The sequence below is a fragment of the Carassius gibelio genome, chromosome B20 (genome assembly GCF_023724105.1).
Source record: "Carassius gibelio isolate Cgi1373 ecotype wild population from Czech Republic chromosome B20, carGib1.2-hapl.c, whole genome shotgun sequence".
Classification (NCBI taxonomy): Eukaryota; Metazoa; Chordata; class Actinopteri; order Cypriniformes; family Cyprinidae; genus Carassius; species Carassius gibelio.
Window position 1 is genome coordinate 9578821 of NC_068415.1, and position 26465 is coordinate 9605285.

General features: G+C 37.9%; 3 protein-coding genes across 4 annotated transcripts; all 3 read left to right on the top strand.

The window, feature by feature from the left end:
* The first annotated feature begins 1235 nt into the window (after positions 1–1235).
* Positions 1236–9496, top strand: paplnb (papilin b, proteoglycan-like sulfated glycoprotein). 2 transcript variants are annotated; one of them, XM_052587169.1, is made up of 14 exons: positions 1236–1651; positions 1740–1793; positions 1976–2085; positions 2155–2215; positions 2318–2420; positions 2951–3081; positions 3157–3233; positions 6029–6230; positions 6330–6506; positions 6589–6739; positions 8000–8080; positions 8207–8348; positions 8590–8665; positions 8772–9496. In XM_052587169.1, the coding sequence occupies exons 2-14, from the start codon at positions 1740–1742 to the stop codon at positions 9051–9053; spliced, it is 1647 nt and encodes a 548-aa protein (XP_052443129.1). In that variant the 5' UTR covers positions 1236–1651; the 3' UTR covers positions 9054–9496. The 2 variants fall into 2 exon arrangements, with proteins under 2 accessions (XP_052443129.1, XP_052443130.1); XM_052587170.1 differs by having other exon boundaries at positions 1236–1793.
* Positions 9497–9912: 416 nt separating this feature from the next.
* Positions 9913–11710, top strand: erh (ERH mRNA splicing and mitosis factor). Its single transcript, XM_052587174.1, has 4 exons — positions 9913–10065; positions 10727–10814; positions 10902–11022; positions 11121–11710. Exons 1-4 carry the CDS (start codon positions 10063–10065, stop codon positions 11221–11223), a joined length of 315 nt encoding a protein of 104 aa, XP_052443134.1. The 5' UTR covers positions 9913–10062; the 3' UTR covers positions 11224–11710.
* A 2250-nt stretch (positions 11711–13960) lies between these two features.
* On the top strand, positions 13961–25652 carry smek1 (SMEK homolog 1, suppressor of mek1 (Dictyostelium)). The gene is made up of 15 exons (XM_052587167.1): positions 13961–14989; positions 15073–15128; positions 15941–16039; positions 16126–16743; positions 18306–18383; positions 18469–18585; positions 18734–18850; positions 18933–19064; positions 19170–19272; positions 19423–19581; positions 20952–21121; positions 21211–21353; positions 23950–24140; positions 24261–24472; positions 24568–25652. Exons 1-15 carry the CDS (start codon positions 14848–14850, stop codon positions 24685–24687), a joined length of 2457 nt encoding a protein of 818 aa, XP_052443127.1. The 5' UTR covers positions 13961–14847; the 3' UTR covers positions 24688–25652.
* The last annotated feature ends 813 nt before the right edge of the window (positions 25653–26465 follow it).

Genomic DNA, 26465 nt, shown 5'->3' on the forward strand with positions numbered 1-26465 from the left:
GACATTATTAGACAGAGACGCATTGGAGGATTGTGTCTGCCTGTGTCTATATCCTTTTTCCTCTTGTTTCTTTTAGGAATATTATACAAACCCGAGGTAAATAAATCTACAGAACAGTATGACGCAGCAGCAGGAGAAGTTGGAGTCTCTGATGAAGAGTATGGAGGTCCTGCTGAAGGAGGTGGAGCAGCTACGTGGGCACTGTGGTCATTACAACCTGGAGTTGAGTCGCCACATCATGGAGCTCCGCCTGGAGAACAGAATACTGACTGACAAATACAACGCCCTTGACAAGGAGCTGCAGGAAGCCTTGGAGACCATCGAGGACCTCCAAGACACTAAATACGCTTTGGACGCTAAAGAAAGGCAAGCTGAGAAGCTCAACCGACAGCTCTGATAAAACAGAAGTCACAGTTTTCACACATTTTAAAGGGTAATCGACATACAAATGACTGAGAGCGTTCTCTGCATATTAAGATGAGATACAAGGAACCATCCATACAATTAGATGCCTAAATGATAGAGAACTCCCTCACAAAATCTTATAAGCACCTAATGCATCCTGTTGATCCAAGTTCATTGTCTCCATAGACAGTGTGGTGTCTGAATATTAGTTGTTGGGGTGGAAGTGAAGCCAGTCCTGTAGGTTAGGTTGTGACAGAGAGTCTGCATTCTCCTAAACAATGACAGCTACCATCTGTCATTTTGGTTGCTGAAAAGTGACAGGGACTAAAATAGCAGCTTAGAAGATTGAATGTCACAAAGCACTTCCACCCCTATGATTTAATACTATATGTTTAGTGGTACTAAGAGGAATGGTTAGAACATTGAAAGAGCTTCAATGTGAGATCTGTCACACAATACACACGTATGCTTGTACAATAATGCTCTCTCTCTTTTTCTAAAAAAATATTTTGGACTTTTGGACCCATTAAAGGAATAGTTTTCCCAAATATTGTACATTTGCTGACACTGTTCTGACCCTCAGGTCATTCAAGATGTAGATTAATTTGTTTCTTTTTTTGGAATCAATTTGGAGAAATGTAGCATTATGTCATCAACAGCTAATAAAATAATCTACAAGTTATCCATATGACTCCAGTGCATCAGTTAATGTCTTGTGAAGTCAAAAGTTGCGTGTTTGTAGCATCAAAACACATTTTTATATTTATAATATTCCTTTAATAGACTTGTCAAATTGTATCTTTCTGTAAAACTGATTTGAAAAATGCTTTGTGGAATATGCTATATAAACTTGATCTTTGACCTTTCTTCTAGAAGACTGCAAAATGAAAGATGAAATTAAAATTTTAATTAAACCAAAATGTCTAAATAAATATGTGGTGTAGAACTGTTTTTCATTTTAACCAAACAGTAATCAATAATTAAGTGTGATGAAGTTTTTAAACTAAGATTTTGAAATTTGTGTCGTAGTCACTGATTAATTTCCCTTTTATCATGATAAGATTCTTGGATGATATTCTCCCAAGAGGGGTAAATCGTAACCTGATATGAGTAGTGTGTATTGGTAAGTTTGTGTAGGGGGTGTTCAAAGGGAGAGCACTCAGTCCTGAGTAAATGGACATCTGTGTCACAACTCTCTCGCTGTGACTGGGTGAACTTAGGACATTCGAAGTAACACACTGAGAAGGTAAGTGACCATTCATCATAGAAGTCTGAATAATTTGTGGTCAGCATAGAAACATTTATTAAAATAATGTATTATTTGTATATTGAAGATGATGCTCCACTCTCTTCTTGCGATCCTGTGCTTGATCTCTGCAGTTTTCAGTGTGAGTAACAAATGAAACACAAGCTTATCTACTAAATTTGTGTTCACATCTGTGTTTTTTGTCCCTGTGTTTCTTTCTAAAACAATTCCCCATTGATGTTTAGTGGATTAATGGAAAATGGTGCGGTCTATGTCAGATTGACAGGTTGTCCCAACCATGATAGATGATGTGTTTGATTGTAGGCGAGGCAGCCGTCTAATGATTACTGGGGTGAATATGGCCCGTACGGAGCCTGCACCCGCACCTGTGGCACTGGAGTAGCAGTGAGAACCAGGGTCTGCAACACTATGAGGTAGGAGAAAACCTTTTCTTTATCAGAACCCTTTTCTTCATAACTCAATCTCTCTTTTTCAATATTAAGGACGGATGGTGGGCACAATTGCGTTGGACCATCCAAGTCCTACAAACTGTGTAACACACAGGTAAACAACTTAACCCCCCCCCCAAAAAAAAATAAATACAAATAAATAAATAACTTATTTATTTATTTTTCTATATTTCTATGGCTTGTGTCCTCTATAAAGGAATGCCCTGTTGGATCCAGAGATTTCCGTGAAGAACAGTGTTCTGAATTTGACCGAACGGAGTTCCAGGGGAAACGTTACACATGGCAGCCGTACTATGGAGGTAGAAAATTACACAAAGCATTAGCTAAATAACATTTTATTGATTATGCAGTTTTAATATGAGGATCTAAACATGTTATGTACGTTTATTTGTGTTTTTGAGCTGAAAAAATATTTATTTAATATATTATAGGTTGGTTTTAAGGAATATATCTTGAATTAATTAATGTCTACCCATTGCCATTTCCTTGTTTTAATAATAAACCTCATTAAATTTGGTTATATTTACATATAAATATAAATAAAATGCCTTTTAAAACAAAATAATCTGTTTTTAGGGATTTTTGGAACAAAAAACATTTTGTTTAAAAGATTATTTCACAGCGGCTTAAATTGAGACCGATTGAAAGACTTTTGTGCAGAAATTAAGCATTTAACATGTAATTAGCTATAATCAGTGGTTAAGCTAGAAACTTCTGGAAGCGCTCATTTGTTTTCATGGTCAAAAACCTTCCTCAGGCAGTTTAGTGTGCTGGTGTCCCAAGATGAGACTCTTTATATAATCACATGACCTGTTGTGTTTTGGCCCAGCTTCAGACCCATGTGAGCTGGTGTGTGTGCCCAGAGGAGAGAACTTTTTCTACCGTCACAGACCTGCTGTGGTGGATGGCACACCATGCTATGTGGGCCGCAGAGACATCTGTGTGGAGGGAGTCTGCAGAGTATGTGTCCACTGACTACAGCACCAAACCACACACACAAACAGTTCATTCTAACACCCTTATCTTTGCTGAAAGGCGGTGAGCCATGGGGAGATTGTGGGTTTTGAGGATCACTCTCGTCCTGTCACATCTGCCCTTCTGGAAACCTACAAGTAATATATGTACATTTTTATGCATGTAAAATGAAAATATGTATCCGTGTATCACTTCATACTTCTTTTGAAATATACTTTTTTGTTTATGTTTTTTTTCATGACTTTCTGTTGTTTTTAATTATATTATATTATATTATATTATATTATATTATAGACTCTCCACTTGTGTGTTTTTCACATAGATTGTAAAACGTAGTGTCCGTGACGTCACCCCTAGGTTTCTAAAGAGTGTTTTTGAAGCTCAAAGTGGGCAGAGCTGGCCGTCACCATCTTGGCAGCGCTCCCGGATAATCTAAAATGGGCAAAGAGACGGGAGCTGATTGCTGAAACCAAGCCAACCTAGCGCAGCGGCTATCCACCTTAAAGTGTTAGTTCACCCAAAAATGAAAATTATGTCATTAATAACTCACCCTTATGCTGTTCCAAACATGTAAGGCCTCCTTTTATCTTCGGAACACAGTTTAAGATATTTTAGATTTAGTCCGAGAGCTCTCAGTCCCTCCATTGAAGCTGTGTGTACGGTATACTGTCCATGTCCAGAAAGGTAAGAAAAACATCATCAAAGTAGTCCATGGGACATCAGAGGGTCCGTTGGAATTTTTTGAAGCATCGAAAATACATTTTGGTCCAAAAATAGCAAAAACGACGACTTTATTCAGCATTGTCTTCTCTTCCGTGTCTGTGTGAAAGAGAGTTCAAATCAAAGCAGCTGGATTTCCGGTTCGCGAACGAATCATTCAGTTCACCAAATCGAACTGAATCGTTTTAAACGGTTTGCATCTATAATACGCATTAATCCACAAATGTCTTAAGCTGTTAACTTTTTTAATGTGGCTGACACTCCCTCTGAGTTCAAACACACCAATATCCCAGAGTAATTCATGTACTCAAACAGTACATTGACTGAACTGCTGTGATGAACACCGAGCCGAGCCAGATAACGAACAATAGACTGACTCGTTCACGAGTGAAGAACCGTTTCTGTCAGACGTGTCCGATTCGTGAACCGAGGAGCTGATGATGCTGCACATGTGTGATTCAGCGTGAAGCAGACCGACACACAGAGCGTCTGAACTGAACTGATTCTTTTGGTGATTGATTCTGAACTGATTCTGTGCTAGTGTTATGGGTGCGGGTAAACCGAAGGCTTGAATCAAGGGCAATCATCGCCAATGACGCCATTACGTCGAGCGCAAAAGAACTGGTGAACCGTTTTCTTCAACCGGTTTATTGAATCGAACTGTCCGAAAGAACTACTGGTGATCTGAACACCGATGCAACCGGTTCTTCACTCGTGAACGAGTCAGTCTATTGTTCGTTATCTGGCTCGGCTCGGTGTTCATCACAGCAGTTCAGTCAATGTACTGTTTGATTACATGAATTACTCCGGGATATTGGTTTGTTTGAACTCAGAGGGAGTGTCAACCACATAAAAAAAGTTAACAGCTTAAGTCATTTGTGGATTAATGCGTATTAGAGATGCGAACCGTTTAAAACGATTCAGTTCGATTTGGTGAACTGAATGATTCGTTCGCGAACCGGAAATCCAGCTGCTTTGATTTGAACTCTCTCTCACACAGACACGGAAGAGAAGACAATGCCGAATAAAGTCGTTGTTTTTGCTATTTTTGGACCAAAATGTATTTTCGATGCTTCAAAAAATTCCAACGGACCCTCTGATGTCACATGGACTACTTTGATGATGTTTTTCTTACCTTTCTGGACATGGACAGTATACCGTACACACAGCTTCAATGGAGGGACTGAGAGCTCTCAGACTAATTCTAAAATATCTTAAACTGTGTTCCGAAGATAAAAGGAGGCCTTACATGTTTGGAACAGCATAAGGGTGAGTTATTAATGACATAATTTTCATTTTTGGGCGAACTAACCCTTTAATTATGCAGAATTTTAAGGTTTAATATAATTTAAACGGTTGAGTTATTAAATCAAACCCCCCACACAGTTGTCATGAAGGGAAAAATTTGCTATATAGACCAAAATAATTTTTGGAACCAGGCTATACACGTTTTTTTCGGCTGTAAAGTTGGACATTCTAACATGGGGAGTCTATGGGATTGACTCCGTTTTGCAGCTAGCCTCTAGCAGCCAGTTGACAAATTACAGTTTAAGTCACTTCTGTGTTGGTATCAGAGAGTTGGTTTTTAGTCACTTTCTGCAGGTGACACTGATATGTCAGTAGGGAGCGATAAGTGACCGTCTTTATGAGGATCAACCGATAAAAAAAAAAAGCTGATTTAGTCAAGCATAGGTCTATGGACGACATTAATGGGAGGGCCGCTTTTGACTGTTACCTGATTTGTCATTTTCATGGCAATATTTTAGAAACATCAACCAGTTTGAAAACGCCCACAAGCTTAGAAATGCCCACTTTTGTTCTTCAAAGACCTCCTATTTGATTCAGTAAGGAACAAAAACGGTATAATTCAAATTATTTGTTTCAAAATACTGATTCATTCAAGAAAAAAAAAATACTGAATTCAGAACTGCATATTACCAAAAAATTTTTACCATATTGGAACAGAAAGAAAACAGAAACAAACTGTTTCATTTTGAATATTATTTTATTTAGTAGTTAAGCACCTTATTTGTAATATTGTCTATTTTTTTTTCTCTTTATTACTTGTTTTGTGTATAATGCTTTCAATATTAGGGCTGACAAATCGATTAATTGTGATTATTGGCAACCGAAATTGGATCGATTCAACAGCCATAAAACAAATATAAAGTGCTTCAAAATGAAAATAAAGTGTGAATGATTGTGTTTATAGGTACACATACAGCACCTTTTCAGAGTGTTCACTGCACTGTGGTGGAGGAGTGCAAACCCGTAGTGTGTACTGTATTTATGAGAGAACATCAGCAACGGTCGATGACTCTCATTGCACTGCACAAGGCCTCAGGAAACCAGCTTCCCAGAAGGTCTGCAATGACCACCCCTGTGCCGAGTACAGTGTTGGTCCCTTTGGTGATGTATGTAGCTATTTAATTAATATCGACACATGCTCTCATAGAGGTGTTGCTCTGTTTTTTCTAACTTTAACTGTTGTTCTATTCTCTTGTTTCCTGCAGTGTTCGGTGACGTGTGGTGAGGGACAGCAGACACGAGAGGTGTTCTGTGTCGGGGGCAGAGGAGAGCACATCCCTGAGCACCACTGCAGGGGTCTCACACGTCCACATGATGTCAAATCCTGTCAGAGATCATCTTGCCACCAAGTTTTTAGATACTATATCAATGACTTCAGCCTGGTGAGAGAAGGAAGGAGAGGAAGGGTGTAAAGGAGAAATCCAATCAGTTTTAAGCATATACCTCTCTCCCTGTCTCCTTCAGTGTTCTCGTAGCTGTGGAACTGGTACTCGCGAGCGCAGAGTGGTTTGCATGGATTTGGATCACAATCAGTATCCAGATGAAAGATGTTCTGTTTTGTCCAGACCTCATGCTGTGGAGAACTGCAACACCCAGACCTGCCCTGGTGCACAAAGTTAGTTTCTTCATGGTCACTGACTGTATTTCCATATATCTTTTTTAGAGAAGAATTAATGTTTTGTTGTATTCTAATCTTTGTCTGGTCAAAAATACAGTGAAAACTGTTGTATTGTGTAATATTATTACAATTTAAAATAACTGCTTTCTATTTAAATATGTTTAGGGGTTCAAGTACATAGCACTGAAACCCTATTGTAACTGTTAAGAAACTATAAAGCATAGAAACTTAAAACTTTGAGATATGGTAGTACCGCGACCTTCAGACTGAAAGTAGGGAAATTCATCAAGTATAGGTCTCTGCAAGAAAGTAATGGGAGTTACTAGATCAAGGTATTTTTGCATTCAGAAACACCCAGCAGTTTGAAAACACCCACATGGTGATAAACGCCCACTTTTCCTCTGCAGAGACCTAAGTCTCGAATTCATGGCAGCTTTCATTGGCCAAGGCCCGCCCATGAGGCCGTTTGACTGACATGTCTAACAACCAATCACAGTTCGTTTTGTTCATCATCACGTTTCGAGGCCACTGGGGGGTCAAATTGCATTTTTAAGAGTGTAACCGACTGCATATTGCATGATCATGTGATAGATCTCTTCTTTCTGAACAACTTTATCTCTAGGACCACTGCTGTCAATCAAATTGTTTACTATTGAAGATTATATATATAAAAAAAAGACTTTTGTGACCTATTTCTAGGTTTTTTGCTGAATCTCAACAAAACCACTGCAGAACAATTCTTTAGACTTACTAGATCAATAATTATCAAAATAATACTGAACTTTACCTTTAAACTTTAGCATGATGGGGTAATTTAGAAAAGGGGCATGATCAAGTGCATGCAAAAGCCTATATCGCCAAAACAAAAGCTCAGAACTTCATAAAAATAGGTGAGCACATGTGGCATATGATTCTAAACAAGCATGCAAGCTTTTCTGGAAATCAGACAATAGGTGGCAATGTAACTGTTAAAAAGCTTTAAAAACCATGTAACTGTAAGTGCTGATGTCTATGATATACGTCGTAACATGCTTGACTAATAAAACATAGCTCCTTTTCACACATGTGCTTAAAAGCCCTTAAGTTTTTTAAATAATTGCTGCTCGCAGCTATATTTTAACATTCAGCAAATTTGAATTTTCAGCAGTCATTAGACTTGAAGGGAATCTTCATATTTGACAGACTGTGGCATGAAATGTAAAAAAAAAAAAGCCCTTTGCTACGAGACTCATTGTGTACTGTGTTACTTTTCTTTAGCGGTGCCCAGCGTGCAGGAGCCCAGTGGTTATGAAAGCTCTTTGCGTGGATTTGTGCTGTATACCCATGATGCAATCTCAGGTTAAAACGCTGTCACAAATATATAGATGATTTGAAAGCAGTTTTGAATTTCTGTTTCCAATACTTATGTGCTTATTTTTATTGTGTATGTTCTGAATGTCTGCTCTACGTTTGCTCTGTTAACAGTTCACAGACCAAGTGATCTATACCCCCCAGTGATTGGACCACACTGTGCCCAGTCATATTATGGCTGCTGTCCGGACGGCCACACTGCTGCCTCAGGGCCTCGTGGGGACGGCTGTGCTCACGATGACTGTCATAGGTCTAGGTACATACATATAGTTATATTATTTGCCCACAGATACACTTGAATCACTGAAAAGACCACAAATAATAAATATCATATAAATAAAATATACATAATAATATAAAAACAGAATTTTTTTAAATTGCTGACTCTCTCTAATAAATCAAATCCATTCAATATAATGACAACTTCACAACCTATGAACTGAACATTACTATATCTCACTCTATTATTTATGTTGTGTGAATGTGTTTGTTGATAGATATGGCTGCTGCCTTGATGGAGTAACAGCTGCTAATGGTTTTGAAAGAGCAGGATGTCCTGATTACCCCTACAACGTAAAACAGCTCATGGATTTTCATGCTATGCTCCATCTAATGCTCCCATGTTATTTTATTTTTTGTATGAACACTCTTTCCGACATGTTATCTTTTTTGTTTTTAGGATTATAGTCCAGTCCGTCAGCCCTCTGCTCGTGTGTGCTTTTTGGCACGAGAAGTTGGATCCTGTTATGAATGGACAATTCGTTTCTACTTTGATTCTTCCTCTGGCTCTTGCTCACAATTCTGGTTCGGTGGTTGTGAAGGGAACGGCAATAACTTTGCCTCCAAGGACGAATGTGAGCGGTCATGTTTGGCTTTTGCCAGAGGCTCTGCCCCAAGAGAGCCAACATCCAGGAGAGTGATCAGTGGGGTCAGAGGTTATAGAGTGAGATCCCGTGCATAAAGGGTTTAAAGGAAGGGTCATTGAAATCCCACAACAAGCAAATCCAGCTCACATACATGTAGACAAAACAGTTTAGTTTATTCAAGGTACACTCAGTCATTTATGCTGATATTAAAGGCATCTTGTTTTAATGAGGAAAATAATATTAATTGCTCTCTCAAGCTTTTTATTTTACATTCAGAGAAACACATTCACTTCATAGTATTTGTCAAACATGACAGTATCAAAACAGTACAGACAAACTTTTACAGTCGCAAGATAGAGAAGTTTCACCAGTTCCATGAAAATAAGATTGCTGTTGCTGAATTAAGCTAACATATGGTTTCCTTTCTTCATTCTGTGTTTTTATACCTGTACACTTTGTACTTCAGTTGTATACTTTATACACACTTTGTACTTCAGTTGTCTTGCTATGCCATTAAAGTGTTAACACAAACTAAGAACACTTATTCTTAATGATTTCACCTAAAAATGTGCTTGTACAAAATGTGAAGGAGTCTTGGAAGCAGTTTTTAAAAGTAGTTTATTTAACAGGAATAGTGCATCTTAATAATCATAATTATAACTATATACGTGACATCAAGCGCCTTTTGAGTTAGCCAAAAAGGCTATTTTTCTTCTGTAGTCCCTGAGAAAAGTCACGCTTAGTACAAAATTAAAAAAGTAAGATATTAAAAAAGCAAAACATAAGTCTGCACAGTACAATTCAATTATAAATTGTTGCTTTTTAAGGGAACAAAATATAAGAATTTAACCATTATTATTTGTTGCTATTTACCAGTGCCGTGACATTTCTAGTCAAACTAAAATAAATGAATACAATTTAAAACTGTACACAATTTTCGCAATTTTGTCACAAGACTTTAATTTTGAAAATTCAACGTGTCATCGACGCTACCGGAAGTGGATATTCGTTGCACATTTCTGTTCTCTCTGTAGCTGCTCTCCGTGATTAGCCGTCAGCGGTTACCACAGCCTTCAGCGCAACTTTTAGTTACCAGAACCAGATATGGTAAGTATTTCACTGTTGTATTTTGTATTCTGGGGAATATTATAGGCGTTTTCTTGGTCAGAAAGCCGTGTTTCGTCGGCTTCAATGACACGTTTAAGAAATATTCAAGTGATTGAACGCGCGCAGCTAGCATCAATGTAGCGACAAAACATCAAACATAACGTCGAATATTCACGAAATGAACGAGTTGTGAAGGCTGCTGGAATATTTCTAGATTTCCTTATACAAAGTTATGCACTTAATATAAAGTATGACTTAAACGTATGTTTAATTTCACCCGTTGTTGTAACCGTATTTGTAAGAAGCATCTGGGCTGTTTTGTTTTGGGGGAGGGTTGCAGTTCAACAGCTGCTGTTTCCAGGGTCTTATGTCAGAGATTCTTGTTGATCGTTCGAGTTATCTTTAAATTTACTTAGTTCATATGTCAAACAAGGACGAGTGGATTAAATGTCAGATTAAGATGACATTCATTTGAAATTATTTATGTTCTATTTTCACAGCCGTTACTGGCAGTAAGGGCTTCACATAATCGGGTCACATCTGGTTTATGTATTTATATGTGCAGTGTTTTTAATCCAGCTTTTACGTCTATAAAATATGTAAACAATTTAAAATGAATGTAATATCTATTAACACTTGCTTTTTTCTTTCTGATTTTCAGTCTCACACAATTCTGCTGGTGCAGCCCACCAAGAGACCAGAAGGCAGAACATATGCAGATTATGAGTCTGTCAACGAATGCATGGAAGGTAGAATAGTTATTTTGATCATAAAGGGCGAGATTGATTTAATGAACAATTCTAATGCTGCATTCTTTCTTTTCTCTTTAATAAAAGGAGTATGTAAGATGTATGAAGAGCATCTGAAGAGAATGAACCCCAACAGTCCCTCCATCACATATGACATAAGCCAGTTATTCGACTTTGTCGATGATCTCGCTGACCTCAGCTGTCTTGTGTAAGTAAATTAACACAGCATCTCATCAGTCATGTACAAAGGTACCCAATTTTTTTATACAATGTAGTGATTTTCCTATTCTCTGGTCATTTAAACAGGTACAGGGCAGACACACAAACCTACCAGCCCTACAACAAAGACTGGATCAAAGAAAAGATCTACGTGCTGCTGAGGCGCCAAGCCCAGCAGGCGGGGAAATAAGGAGTGTTAATGGTTGAATTATTTCTGATGCAAGTCCCCAAATCTATCAGAACTACGCTGCATCACTGGACAAACATAGATGAGCTAAGTGGTGAAGTGATGTTGCTTAGTTCAGATTTTGTTGAGCTTATTTAGTCAGTAAGTCAAAGCATAGATTCAAAATATTTTGCATTTTTGTAACCGGAGTTAGGGACTTGGGTATTTATCAGACTAAAGTGTAAAATTGGGGGAGGGAAAGGGTTAAGGATTTTTTTCAATCCCTCTCAATTGATGTTTTTTTTCGGTTGTTTTTTAAAAATTGTGGTTTAATTGTTCTTTAATTCAGTGAAGTAAAAATGCACACGTTTCAGATTATGGAGATGGTTCGGAGTCATTTTATATCCCAACTTTTGTCCTCCGTGCCATTACAGATTTTGTTGGCCCTATCTGTTTTGTGTATGTATCCAGTAGTCACAACTGGAAAATAATAAAACATCTTCTCACACAAGGTTTTGATGGCAGTACTATTTTGTTTTCTTTCTTTTAACATACATTAATGTTCTAAAGTTAGGTGTCATTAAGAATTTTTTTTTATAGAATGAAATGCTTGTATTCAGCACAGATGGATTAGATTGATCTAAATGGACAGTTTTACAAAAGAGTTCTATTTCAGTTCTTTCCATCTAATTAATCAAAGAATAATGAAAAAAAAAAAAGAGTATAGAAATCAAGATTAAGCAGAAGTGCCCCAATATGTAAGATTGATTTCTGAAGGATATAACACTGAAGACTGTTACAAATTCAGCTTCATCACAGTAATAAATTAGACCTTAAAGTATATTAGGATTGAATTTTTTTTAATGACATTCCGACCTGGTTGCTTTTAACTTAAATAGATGCTTCAAAATTATTTATCCTGACCATGAGTCAAAATCAGATTTTAGTGAAAACTAGAATTACAGATAAAAAACTAATTTTGTTAAGAAACATGGGGAAAGTTTAAGTCTAAAAGCATTGGGTGTCTTCTGAAACAAATGCGAATAAGATTATACAGTGCAGCATGATTGTTCTGTTTTTGTACACTTACTGTGGCATGAATGTACGTTTATAAGCTACACTGTTAATTGTTCCAATAAGAACTTCTTGAACAAATTCTACTCTGTAGTACAAAATCATTTATAAGTTCATGTTATCCCTGGGGCTTTCATTATAGTTTGTTTAAAAATCCGATCAACATCTGTCTTGTAATGAAGTATTAAATTGTATAAGCGGTAATTGTGTAATCACTAAGACCAGTAGGCTACCAATACTTTTTGCACCGATATTTGCTTTGTGCTGGTATTGGAAACCCCAAACAGTTTTTTTTTCTTTTTTTTCGTTCTGTGGGTTATATGATCCACTGTGTAGTTTCGATGTTATTGGAAATTACTTACCAACTTGTGAGGAAGTGCATTCATTCTGTTTATGACAGTTACTGGGCAACTAAGGAAACAGCTGAGGCTGAGAACAAAACTTTAATGTACCAATAAACACAATAATACTAGATAGAAGTGTAAGATAAAGCCACAACAATTTTTGTAACAGATTTGCAATTTAACCCTTAACTGGCATGGTCAGTCTGACTTGATCTGTGCTTCTTAGCCCAATTTCTGAATGGGAAACTGCAGTGTTTATCACACACATTTGTGATTTTTATAGAAATATTTATATATGTACGTACATATACAAACAAGAAGTGAAATCAGTCCTTAGTGAAAGCAGATTGTATGAAAAAATAACATTTGATAGCACCAACTCAAAACTTAAAATAGTAATAATTTGCTATGACTGTGTTTGTCCATCTGTTTCCACCATAAACTCATGACATAACAAGAAGCAACAGATCTTTTACTTCATAATGTGACATACATAAGAGTAAAACACATTATCGGAAAAATGTAAGACGAATTGGTTCCATCAGTTTTTGCTTGAGATAATTTGTAAGAAATGTAGTTAAATTATGACATTTTGATTAAAAATCATTAGGTTAAAATGTATTAATAAACAAACAAACACATGGATGGATAAATAGTTCACAATAAGATCATTTTGTAGAGATAAGGTGAATGTTCATTTCATGCTGACTTTAACATTTCTGTTAACAGAGGCTGAATTAGGAAATCACTCACCCTGCACACCGCATAACAATCCACAACACACTAGCAACCATATAACAGAGCTCTGGAGACACCAACACCTTAGCATTTGTGGTGGCGAGTTTTGCATGGACAAGCAACCCTAAAATGTAGTTAGTAAATCAATTTTACAGTTTCATAATATTTGAGCTGGTGGTGCAATCATGTCTGGTTGACCACACTGGCTGTGATATTATAATGACTGCTTACTTGGTTAACCCTATTCCAAAGCTCAGACTAGACTGGTTGACCAACAGCAGAATAGGATTGGTTGGGCTAGTTGCCCAGTTACTTATAATGACTGGAATTAATTAAACTAGTGTACTGCACTTTGTTTACAGAAACTAAAACAGCAGCACAACTGCACAACACATCTAGCTCCATTTCTTTCAACAGAATGGCAAAAGCAGTAAGGTTTATTGTCTTAAGAGGGCTATAGCAGTAATTAGTTCAAGGAGCTGTACGTTTTCGCGCTTATTTTCATCCTCATTCACATTCCTCTCCATGGCCCTTTCTTTTCCACCAGCAGTGAGTATCTGGTGTTATGAAACACCAGTGTGTCTGCGCTGGTCATTTTGGCGCACTGTGTCTTTAAACTGTGTCGGCCCTGCGCCTGCAGCACAGGAAACCCCGTAGCGGCTTTCTGAGGGGACCCAAGATGGCCGAATCTTTACAGTGGGGCTAATAATTACTTTTCGTTAAGAAGCTGCTATTTCATGGTGCTCGACGGTCTCGCTGGCCATTCGCCCTCCCGGAAAGTGAAACGAGTGAGTCTATTCGGTTAGTTACATCAGGGAGTGTTTATCTCTATATAAGAGACAGGCTGGTCCATCCGCGGCCCTTAGCCAGAATATGGCGGAATACTTGGAGAAAATATAGCTTAGCTTATTATGAACGCGCCGCTTTATACAAGAGCCTTCCCGCCTTTTCCCCTACCGCTCGCAAGTATAATGATTAAATAGCGTTTTCGGTGCGTCTTTGGAGTTCATTCGCATGCGTTTCGAACATTTCTGGGTTAAAATGATTCGCGCGAGGAGATAGCCTGCTAGCAGAGGCGCTAGCTACGCTAACCCCTTTTGACTGAATTAGTCGCAGCATTAGCATAGCCTAGCTTGTTTAAAGTAAAGGAGCACGGAGGAAAATAAACATTCTGCGTCCGTGGTCTGGCTTTCGTCGTTCAGTTTATAAAAAGTTGAAAATATTGAGTATGTTGTGGAGAGTCTCTGCTGCACACAACAGCTAGCTACCTGACCATCGCTAAACTGGTCAGAATAATTCTTCTGGACTGCATAACTTTACTGTGAAAGACCCCACAACAACATACTGCATTTTCTTCGCGACATCTTGCCAGTGAATACTATACATTTCAGCTTCAAGTTGATAGCAGATTCTGTAGCACCTTTCAAGCCGACGAGGACGTTGATATTTATTATATCAAGGGCAAAAGCCTGCTTGAGAGTTACTTGCAAGGATGACTGACACTCGTAGACGAGTAAAAGTGTACACTCTGAATGAGGACCGCCAGTGGGATGATCGGGGGACGGGACATGTGTCATCCGCCTACGTGGAGAGGCTGAAAGGCATGTCTCTCCTGGTGCGCGCCGAAAGTGATGGTAGGTTTGCAGACACTACAAAGACGATGTACAGGGCCACTTTTCGTTGACTGCAAGTAAGATGTGCCGGTTTTTTAAAACAGGGTCACTGCTGCTGGAGTCCAAAATCAACCCTAACACCGCCTATCAGAAACAGCAGGTGCGTTTGAAATGTTGTGACATCATATTGTTGACAGAGCTCATAACTGTTTTTGTGGACATAATTCGTAATCAGTGGCACTTAATATCTAGGTTAAAGGGCAAGTACATATATATCTTGTAAGATGCAAGACATCAGAGGTAAATTGGGAAAATATGAAATTATAAATATCATCAAAATTCCATAGTTAATTAATCACAGTACAGTAGCCCTGTGAAGCCTGCTATATGAAAACATTTTAAAATAGAACAGTAATAGTTAGAACTTTTAGACAAAAAAATGTAAGTTTGGAATTTTTGGATACGTCAAGCATCTGTGGCTCATTTTATTCATTTTATTTTCACTCTATATCTTCTAATCACATGTCAGATGATACTTAAATACTTAGAATTATGATCAGAGTTCTATATTTTTGTTTATGGGGTGCAAGACCATAATACAATACAATAAATATTGAGAGATGTACAAATAAATGTTAAATAATATTGCATCACGTTTCATACTTTCATTTTAACATGGTTTCTCTATAAAATGATGTATGGGTTTAAAAGTAAACCTAAGTTGCAGTTCAGTAAATGTTCATAATAAAAGATATGTATTGTAATTGAAATCTACAGGCTCAAAAAGATAATATCATAAACAAAAGTCTACGGTTGTAAAATTGACCTGTGCATGAACAAAAGTTTTTTGCCTGTGGTCTTTTGCATTAAACTGTAGATCCCTGAATATTAGTGCTTGTGCATCACTTGCTCTTCCTCTTTTGGTATTTGTTCATGTTATTTGTTCATGTTATTTGTGTTTTGTCTTTGAAGGACACATTAATAGTATGGTCCGAGGCTGAAAACTATGACCTGGCCCTCAGCTTCCAGGAAAAGGCAGGTTGCGATGAGATCTGGGAGAAGATATGTCAGGTGATTATGTTTGTGATATAAAATTATAATATTTTCTCTTAGTATGTTTTGCTTTACTCTGAAAGCCTTTATTTTTGTGTCTACAGGTCCAGGGAAAGGACCCCTCTGTAGACATCACCCAGGAGCTGATAGATGAGTCTGAAGAGGAGCGCTTTGATGACATGTCCTCTCCTGGTCTCGAACTTCCGCCGTGCGAGCTCTCACGGCTGGAGGAAGTGGCCGAGCTAGTGGCGTCATCCTTACCTTCTCCGTTACGGCGGGAAAAACTGGCCCTAGCGCTGGAGAACGAGGGCTATATCCGCAAACTGCTGGAGCTGTTCCGAGTGTGCGAGGACTTGGAGAACCGAGAAGGCCTGCATCACCTCTACGACATCATCAAAGGCATTTTTCTCCTCAACCGCACGGCCCTCTTCGAAGTCATGTTCTCTGAAGAATGCATCATGGATGTGATCGGATGTCTGGAGTTCGATCCTTCGCTACCCCAACCACGGCGGCATCGAGAGTTCCTCACCACCACGGCACGGTTTAAAGAGGTCATTCCCATTTCAGACCCGGAGCTGCGGCAGAAGATTCACCAGACGTACCGGGTGCAGTATATTCAGGACATGGTGCTCCCCACCCCCTCTGTCTTTGAAGAAAACATGCTCTCCACCCTGCACTCCTTCATCTTCTTCAACAAAGTGGAGATTGTTGGCATGCTGCAGGTGGGTTTTCATACTCAATCATTTATATGTGTCCAGCTGTGAACTTTGCACATTGGCGGTTGAGTTGAAATGCTGTTCAGGGGCTAAACTAGTTGAAGGAAGCTGTAGATTAACTTTTCACAAAGCCTTCTAACATCATACCTCACTGGTAACGCACACAGTCAGGCTTGCTGTGTGTCATTGTGGCTTTTCTACAGCAGCTTTGTCCCTCTCAAATTCATTGCATCCTCAGCAGAAAACCCTGTTTGCAGAGAAGTCAGTGAATACATGTTTGATGCAGCTACTAATATTTCCCCGTTTGATTTACCGGAGACCATCTCATTGCTCTTGATGAGATGCACATGGTGGGCTGTACTTTGGCTTTTAGTTTTAAAGGTCATATGTTTTCCACACTAAAAATAAAGGGCTGCAGATCTAGATAACAGATTTAAAGATAACAGTGCTAACTGCTTGCACTATGTACATTTCATTATTTAGTAGAAAATCGGCAATGGTATTTGCCTCAATGACGAGTTTCAAGTGGGAGTAATTGTAGAGTATTTATGATGCATTGACAAGTCAGAGTATTTTTAATGCCCTTTTCATCAAGTTAGATATTACTTCAGTTGTGGCTATTAAACAGTTGTGCATGGAAATGGTTTGATACGTGCTTCTCACCTAAACCTAACAGTGGAATTGTTTTATACTGGGATTGGAGGTAGGGGAGGGGGCTTGTTGCCATGGAAACAGCACCATCATGGACTTTAGAGCCATATCATGTGATGAGACAAACGCTTGGCTGGCGTGCTGGATGATTCTTTTCTCCAACCTCCAGACAGCTTCAGTTCAGTATGGTTGTTTGTCCATCTTTGCAGATGAATGTGCTTGTTATGGCACAATATTGTTTTAATATTGCCATATCCCATTAACACCTAGATGTTGAATAAACCAACCATAGATGGTAAAAGCTTTTTGTGATGATTGTCTGAGCAATTAGAAGAACTTTCCCATGGCAGCGTAATCGCAAACCATGTTTTGATTCACTTGACTTGTTCCCCTTTTTTTGAGGTGTGATCTTTTGTCCATGACAATTAATGCAGTAAAATACAGTATCAGTCATGTGTTTAACCTCCATTTATCAAATATGTCAACCTCAATTGATGTTGCAGAACTGTTTTAAGCCACTCTGTGATCTACAGCTTTATGGTGTGCTCGAATGACATCAGGATAATGTATATAGGCACCTATAAATTAACATTTATCAAGAAGCAGGTTTATTGTGATGTATCTGGCTAAACAGAATTATTTATGGTCGCAGTTCACACAGTGTGCTGCATGGATGTATTATGCTGTGTAAATAATTTAATTATGAGAATTAATGTGAATACTGGCTTAAAATATTTTAAATGTTTAACTTCTATTGTATAATTGTATCCAAATGTACATTTTCTATTGTTATAGGCTTTAAAGCATTTATAAACTAGTTTTGTGTGTGTTATATATATATATATATATACATGTGTGTGTGTGTGTGTGTGTGTGTGTGTGACCAGAAATGATATTTCTTATGCTTTTGTTTTCAGGACGATGAGAAGTTTTTGACTGAGCTCTTTGCACAGCTAACTGATGAAGCCACAGATGACGACAAACGGCACGAGCTGGTATGAAGCAGATTACTAATGGATGTGTTAACCTCCTACTCAAAACAATGGATACAGACAGGTTGATATTGTTTGTCACATTCAGGTAAATTTCCTGAAGGAGTTCTGTGCGTTCTCACAAACGTTACAACCACAGAACAGAGATGCATTCTTCAAAACGCTGTTCAACATGGGTATCCTGCCAGCGCTGGAAGTTATTCTTGTAAGATTTACTTGCTATTCCAAAGAAGAGATTTACTGTCAGGTTTCTAACTTCTAACCAGTCTCTAACTTCAACTTTGCTCTCAATGAAGACTAAATTTAGCTTGCTCTTGCTTTATTTTTATGAACACGGGTGCATTGTGTTAAAGGGCATGGATGATGTTCAGGTGCGTGGAGCAGCCACTGATATCTTCTCTTACCTGGTGGAGTACAACCCCTCAATGGTGCGAGAGTTTGTTATGCAGGAGTCTCAGCAGAATGACGATGTAAGTCATATGCCACATACCTGCTGACTCTTGTGAGTCTTTCAGCTACCTGTCTTTATCACTACTTGTCTTTATTTTACAGGACATTCTGTTGATAAATTTGATTATTGAGCATATGATCTGTGACACGGATCCAGAGTTGGGTGGAGCTGTACAGCTAATGGGGTTGCTCAGGACACTAGTGGACCCAGAGAACATGCTGGCAACTGCTAATGTGAGACATGTTTTAATATCACTATATATTTGGTGCATAGTACCTCCTTTTTACTGTTATTCATCTGAATGTAGCGAAACATGCCTTTTGGTTGATTCCTTTCAGAAAACTGAGAAGACCGAGTTCTTGAGTTTCTTCTATAAGCATTGCATGCATGTGCTCTCTGCTCCACTTCTTGCCAACACCACAGAAGAAAAACCCAGCAAAGGTAATAGTTTTTGCACAAGCTTGTAGGATGCATGCAGACTGAATGTGTAGGCAGCCTTTTGGATTCATTTCTCAATTTACATTTTGCATATATATTTAAAGACCTGACCACTACAGACTTCTCACGGTGTGTGTGTGTTTGTCTTGTCAGATGATTTCCAGACATGTCAGCTGCTGGCTTTGATCGTAGAGCTGCTCACTTTCTGTGTGGAGCATCACACGTATCACATTAAGAACTACATCATCAACAAAGACATCCTCCGCAGAGTACTGGTGCTCACCGCATCTCAACACGCTTTCTTAGCCTTATGTGAGTATGTGCACGCAAACACATGAGACATAAGCCACATGTGAAACTGAATATTCAGCAGAAAATATAGTAGGGTGGGATTTTTGTTTTTGTCTATCCAGATGTAATTGTGATGTTTAAAAGACAATAATATTACTGATCAAAATTCTTTCTATTAGTGGCAAAGAGGACTTTTTCCCCCCTGAAGCATTTTGATGTTTTTATGCACTGCTTTATCTTGAAAAAGAAAATCAGGGACAATAAGTTAGTGGGGTCATTTGTTTTTAATTGCTAACAGAATGAATTTTTTTTTTTTTTTTAACGCTTGTCCGGTTTGGCCAGTAGCTCAGATTTCTAAGTGTCCTCCTAATATTTCACTTGCTCTTACCACCAACAATGTAAAAAGTTTTAAATTAATGTAAATGTTAAATTTTTATATATATATATATATATATATATATATATATATATATATATATATATATATATATATATATAATATAATTTTTTTTTATAAAAATGTAAATGTGTATATATAGAAATTCTGCATACAATGTCTAATTGTTTCATCAAATGTTTTTCAGTATAGATTTATAAATCCCATTCTTATATTACCAGTCTTATCCTTTGTGCTTAGATCAAATTATTTTAGTATTATTTATATACTGTTTATGTACTGTTTTAGTAATTTTAGTTTTAAATTGTATTTTGTATTTTAAGAAAAATTATATAAATAAAATATACAAAAAAAATATTTTTTAAATGTTTTTTTATTATTTTTTTTTTATTTTAATATTGTCTTTATTTTTAATTTATTTTTAAGTTTTGCTTTTACAGATAGTAATTTCAGTAGATCCACTTAAGTCTGTTTTAATTAGATGCCCAACATATTTATGTTGATGTTTTAGATTAATCAAATTGAATAATTGTAAAAGATTTCATTTACTTTTTTTAGCTTAAAATATTGAATACCTTTTTAATTATTACAACACTGATTAGGTTAACTTAGTTGTATTTTTGATACTGTAAGTATGGAAAAACGTGGGAAGACTTAGAACTCTAGACTTTTAGAGAAGTAGAGCTGGACAAATGGCAGACATGGGGAGTAATTACTTTCCACCATCAAAGCCTTCAAACCGCACAATCAATAACACGAACACTCTGTGATGCTGATCCATTTCTGCTATGAATTGCTCTGATAATGATTACTGTTACACTGTCATTTCAACACATGCCAAAGAATTCTGCATTCAGGGCCAGAAGCATTATTAACAGGCACTAATTTATTTTGGATAAACACCAAGCATGCAATATTACCCTGCTGACAGACATCAATTATAGCTTGGCTGTTAAATCTCTCTGTACCTTTCTCACTCATTTCACTTGTCCAGGTGCTTTGCGTTTCATGAGAAAAATCATTGGGCTCAAGGACGAGTTTTATAACAGATACATAATGAGGAACTTCCTGTTTGAGCCAGTGGTCAAAGCTTTCCTCAACAATGGATCCAGATACAACCTCATCAACTCAGCCATTATAGAGATGTTTGAGTATGTCAGAGTGGTGAGTACATTCATCTAATCATCAAATCTCGAAATGTTTTTGAATGCACATTGTTTATTTTGTGTGTAATTGCTGTGTTCTGTGTGTAGGAGGATGTGAAGTCGCTGACGGCTCATATCATAGAGAACTACTGGAAGGCCCTGGAGGATGTAGACTATGTTCAGACATTTAAGGGTCTTAAGCTTCGATATGAACAGCAGAGAGAAAGGCAGGACAACCCTAAACTTGACAGGTCAGTGGTCACTTCAGACTATTATTGTTAGATGGATCCTCATATAGTAGGAGGATTATTTCCCTGCAGTTACCAAATTTGTAACGGTTTATAAATGATATGATTTAAATTCTCCTGTGTTTTTTGCTAAATTAAAGCTCTGTGGTTTAAAGGGACAGTTCACCCAAAAATTTGAATTTGATGTTTATCTGCTAACCCCCAGGGCCTCCAAGATGTACTGGTCGTCTCAAAAAATTACAATCGTGGAAAAGTTCATTTCAGTATTTCAACTAAAATTGTGAAACTTGTGTATTACATTCAGTGCACACAGACTGAAGTAGTTTAAGTCTTTGGTTCTTTTAATTGTGGTGATTTTGCCTCCCATTTAACAAAAACCCACCAATTCACTATCTCAACAAATTAGAATAAGGTGACATGCCAATCAACTAATCAACTCAACACACCTGCAAAGGTTTCCTGAGCCTTTAAAATTTTCTCTCAGTTTGGTTCACTGGGCTACACGATCATGGGGAAGACTGCTGATCTGACAGTTGTCCAGAAGACAATCATTGACAAACATTCATTGGCAAAGAAGCTGGCTGTTCACAGAGTGCTGTATCCAAGCATGTAAACAGAAAGTTGAGTGGAAGGAAAAAGTGTGGAAGAAAAAGATTCATAACCAACCGAGAGAAACGCAGACTTATGAGGTTTGTCAAGGAAAATCCATTTCAAGAATTTGAGTGAACTTCACAAGGAATGGACTGAGGCTGGGGTCAAGGCATACAGACGTGTCAAAGAATTTGGCTACAGTTGTTGTATTCTTCTTGTTAAGACACCGCTGAACCACAGACAACATCAGGCGTCTTACCTGGGCTAAGGAGAAGAAGAGCTGTACTGTTGGCCCATTGGTCCAAAGTCCTCTCTTCAGATGAGAGCAAGTTTTGGATTTCATTTGGAAACCAAGACCCTAGAGTCTGGGGGAAGGGGGAGAAGCTCATAGCCCAAGTTGCTTGAAATCCAGTGTTATGTTCACCATGATGTTTGTGTGCTTGACTGGCCAGCAAACTCACCAGACCTGAACCCAAGAGAGTATCTATGGGCTATTGTCAAGAGGAAAATGAGAAACAAGAGACCAAAAAAATGCAGATGAGATGAAGGCCACTGTCAAAGAAACCTAGGCTTCCATACCACCTCAGCAGTGCCACAAACTGATCACCTCCATGCCACGCCGAACCGAGGCAGTAATTAAAGCAAAATAGCCCTACCATGTATTGAGTACATGTACAGTAAATGAACATACTTTCCAGAAGGCCAACAATTCACAAAAAATGAAGTATTCTAATTTGTCGAAGTAAATTGGGTTTTTGTTAAATGTGAGCCAAAATATCACAATTAAAAGAACCAAAGACGTAAACTACTTCAGTCTGTGTTCATTGAAATTATTTAATACACAAGTTTCACAATTTAAGTTGAATTACTGAAATAAATGAACTTTTCCATGACATTCTAATTTGAGATGCACCTGTAGGTGACTGTTTCTTCAGTAGAACAGATTTTTAATTCAAACTGTTGCAGTCTGTCAATTATGAAATGGAAGTGAATGGGAATCAGTGCTTTGATAATAAAAAAACGTCATGATCATCATGAGCTGCAGGGCATAATTTTTTTTTCTTTTTTTTGATCATCAAAGCCATGATTCCCTTATGATTGACAGACTGCAACGGTTTGAGTTAAAAATCTTTGTTTGTGTTCTACTGAAGAAACCATCACCTACATCTTGGATGCCCTGGGTTAAGCAGATAAACATCTAATTAAATTTTTTGGTGAAATATCCTTTTAATGTTTGACAGCAATAATATTAGTATTTTAATGCAGTGCTGTAAAATAAAATAATTATTATACTGGTTAATGCTTTTACTCATTCTCTAATGGATATTTAAATGTTTTTTCGCTAGGAATCTTTTTTTTTTTTTCATCAAATAATGCAGTAAAAATAGAATATTTGTTTAATGATGCGAGTTGGTTAATTGTTTGTCAGTACTACTTGTTTCTTGTACATTGAATTTGACATGAAAATAGCCATAGATGCTGGTATGGCAATCTAAAAAATATTATTATTTTACTATTTTTGTATTTTACAGTACAATAGTATTTTTATAGTATTATATTTCCTTATTGATTTTCTTTTATAATTTAATAAAATATTTTATATTGATATAAATTATATATTGTTCTCTTTTCACAGTGCAGTAGAATTACTATTTTCATATTTATTGTTTTTTGTTTATATTATTATGAATAATTAAATTATTCTTAAATTATTCTTGGCCTGAGACAGCTGAAGTGTAGAGAGAGAGAGCGAGAGAAAAACGGTATGGGGTGGATTTTATTCTCCCTATATCCTCATCCTAAATTCAACTGTAAAGCAATATTTTGATAGTATTTAAAAAATGCTCCCACCGAGGGGTTTGCATCTTTGTCAACTTTTTCCACCCCTAATAATTGACCATTACAATTTCTTTTTGTGGACTGGAATTTCTTGTGCATGTAATAGATACTTTTATGTGGAAGTACCATTTAAAGATTGTATCTTTTGTGTCCTCCTGCTTGTCTCCAGTATGCGGTCGATTCTGAGAAATCACCGTTTTCGCAGGGATGCACGGACGCTGGAAGATGAAGAGGAGATGTGGTTCAACACAGATGAGGAAGACTTGGAGGATGGTGAAGCTGTAGTGCCGCCCTCAGATAAGATGAAGAGTGACGAGGACCTGATGGATCCTATCAGCAAGTTCATGGAGAGGAAAAAACGTACGTTACTGCTACATACAGGCGGCATAATGTTGATGACCAACTTATGATCCCCTCTTTGATTGCAAAATGCCACTGACATTGCTTGTTGAGCTTTGATTGTTTATTTTCGTTCCCAAGTGAAAGACTCTGAAGAGAAGGAGGTGCCGACAGGGAAGGCGAGCCTCTCAGGACGACAGAGCCCCAGTTTTAAACTCTCCTTCTCCAGCTCCCCAAAGGCCAGTCTGTCCTCTCCCCCGGCCGCATCCCTCCACCCCGGTTCACCTGGTTCTCCAAGTTCTCCCGGGACAGGAGCCCGGAGCTCCCCCCCTATGACAGCTGTCACCACTAAGGTAATCACACCGATTCCAACAGATCCAACAATGTTTTGAAACGCTTCTTTCTTACCGGTTACTTAATTTTTATCGCCATCTCGCTCCAATTCCAGGGAGGACTTGTGGGGTTGGTGGACTACCCTGACGACGACGAAGAGGACGAGGATGAAGAAGACGCAGACAGTAAAGAAGAAAGTCCTCCGCTGTCCAAGAAGTCCAAGCTGAGCTCCTAAGGCACTCCCTCGTCAATCAGCACAGTCATGCTCAAAGGGAGCTTCATCCAGAGACTATTGCAGCGCTCAGCCTAGAACTCAAAACTGAAACAAAGTGAATGAATAAACAAATGAATGGATAAATGAATGAATGCAGCCCCCCGCAGGAGTCCAAGGGGTGCCATGTGAGGAACGGAGAAAGGGAGAGCAAGAGATGGAGAAGATACGGTCACAGAGCGAAAAGGTGAATGTCTCCACGTGGAGTTTGTCCAAGTGCCAATCTGCAAGAAAGAGAGAGACTCGTGAAATGGATGGAGAGATCGAAGACGAGATGAAACTGGTCCGGACAAAGAATAATAAAAAAGGATTTAATAAGACATGAATTTTGACAGCTAAAAGTACTGGGGGGTAAAAAAAGACCACACACACAGTCAGTCAGTCACTCGCAGACACTCAAACTGTTGCCCCACAGAGCGTCCCAGGCTTGGACCAGGACACACTGCCCCCCCTCTCAGGGAAGGACCTCACATGACCCGAACTGGGCCAGCCAGTCCAAAACCACCACTCACCTTTGCTGACTCCATCTCCATTTCTTTCTCTCAACCCTTTTTTTCTGTTGCTGTTTTTTTTTTTCTTCTTTCTTTTATTTTCGAGTTTCTAGGGCCAGACGGGACACTACGGAGCAAAGAAGTCTGGGTCGTCATTGTTTAAGATGTCACCGTTGTTCTCGTGGCTCAGCGGAAGTTCTTCCTCTTTCAAAGCCAGCAGTTCCCTCCTTTTTCTTATTCTGTTGTTCTCCTCTCTCATTTTTTAAAATGACATAAGAGACCTGCCTTTAAATGTTCAGGACGTTTTCAGCCGCACTTGAACAGGTTTTTAAAACCTCAGTGGGGGGAGATAGTTTTACCCTTTTTTTGCCCTTCAAAACTGCAGATTTTTTGGAAAATTTGTAAGCCCGTCTTGATTAAAGATTGAGTGGAACTCTAGATGTGATCGATTTTTGTCATATCTTCATTTTCTTTTCTTTCACATGAGTGTACTCTTAGTTGTTCGGTATATTTGGGACCATTAAAAGATCTTTGCTGTAGTAGATCTCTCACGGTTGTGCTGGTTCCCTATATCATGTCAACTGTGCTGATATTTTGTCTTTTGAAATGGGATTTCATCACTGAAATGATCCTCCTGTCTGCTCGTCTGAATGAATTCATCAGTGGAAAGTCCTGCCTCGTCTGACAGAGGCTTTCTAAACAACCTGCACACAATTAAAGATAAGTTTTTATTTTCTGAAATACCATTCGTTTCCCTTTGTACTTGAACACCATGAGAATGGAGCAAACGTGCACTAGAGGGCGTCTTTCTCATTCACTTACATGCAAAAAAAGAGCCACAAGCTGGAGCCAGAAAGGAACTTTCAGTCTGTATACACTAGCGGTCAAAAGTTTGAAATAACAAATATTTTTTTAATATATATATTTAAAAATACAGTATAACCATTTGTCAGTGTAATTTACTTCTGTGATGGCAAAGTTGAGATTACAGTCTTTGGTGTCACATTTTTATACGTTGGTTTGTTGTTGCGCTCAATAATTAATAATGGTTATCAATGTTAAAAAGCAATATTAGCAGCAAAACTGTATTCCACTGTGATAAATATTTCTTGAGCAGCTGAAAATTAAGCTTTGCCATCACAGGAATATATTAAAATGTTAAAACAGAAAATGGTTATTTTAAATTGTAAGAATATATAACAATATTACTGTTCAACTGTCTCCTCCTTCAAATAAATAAAACCCAAGTAA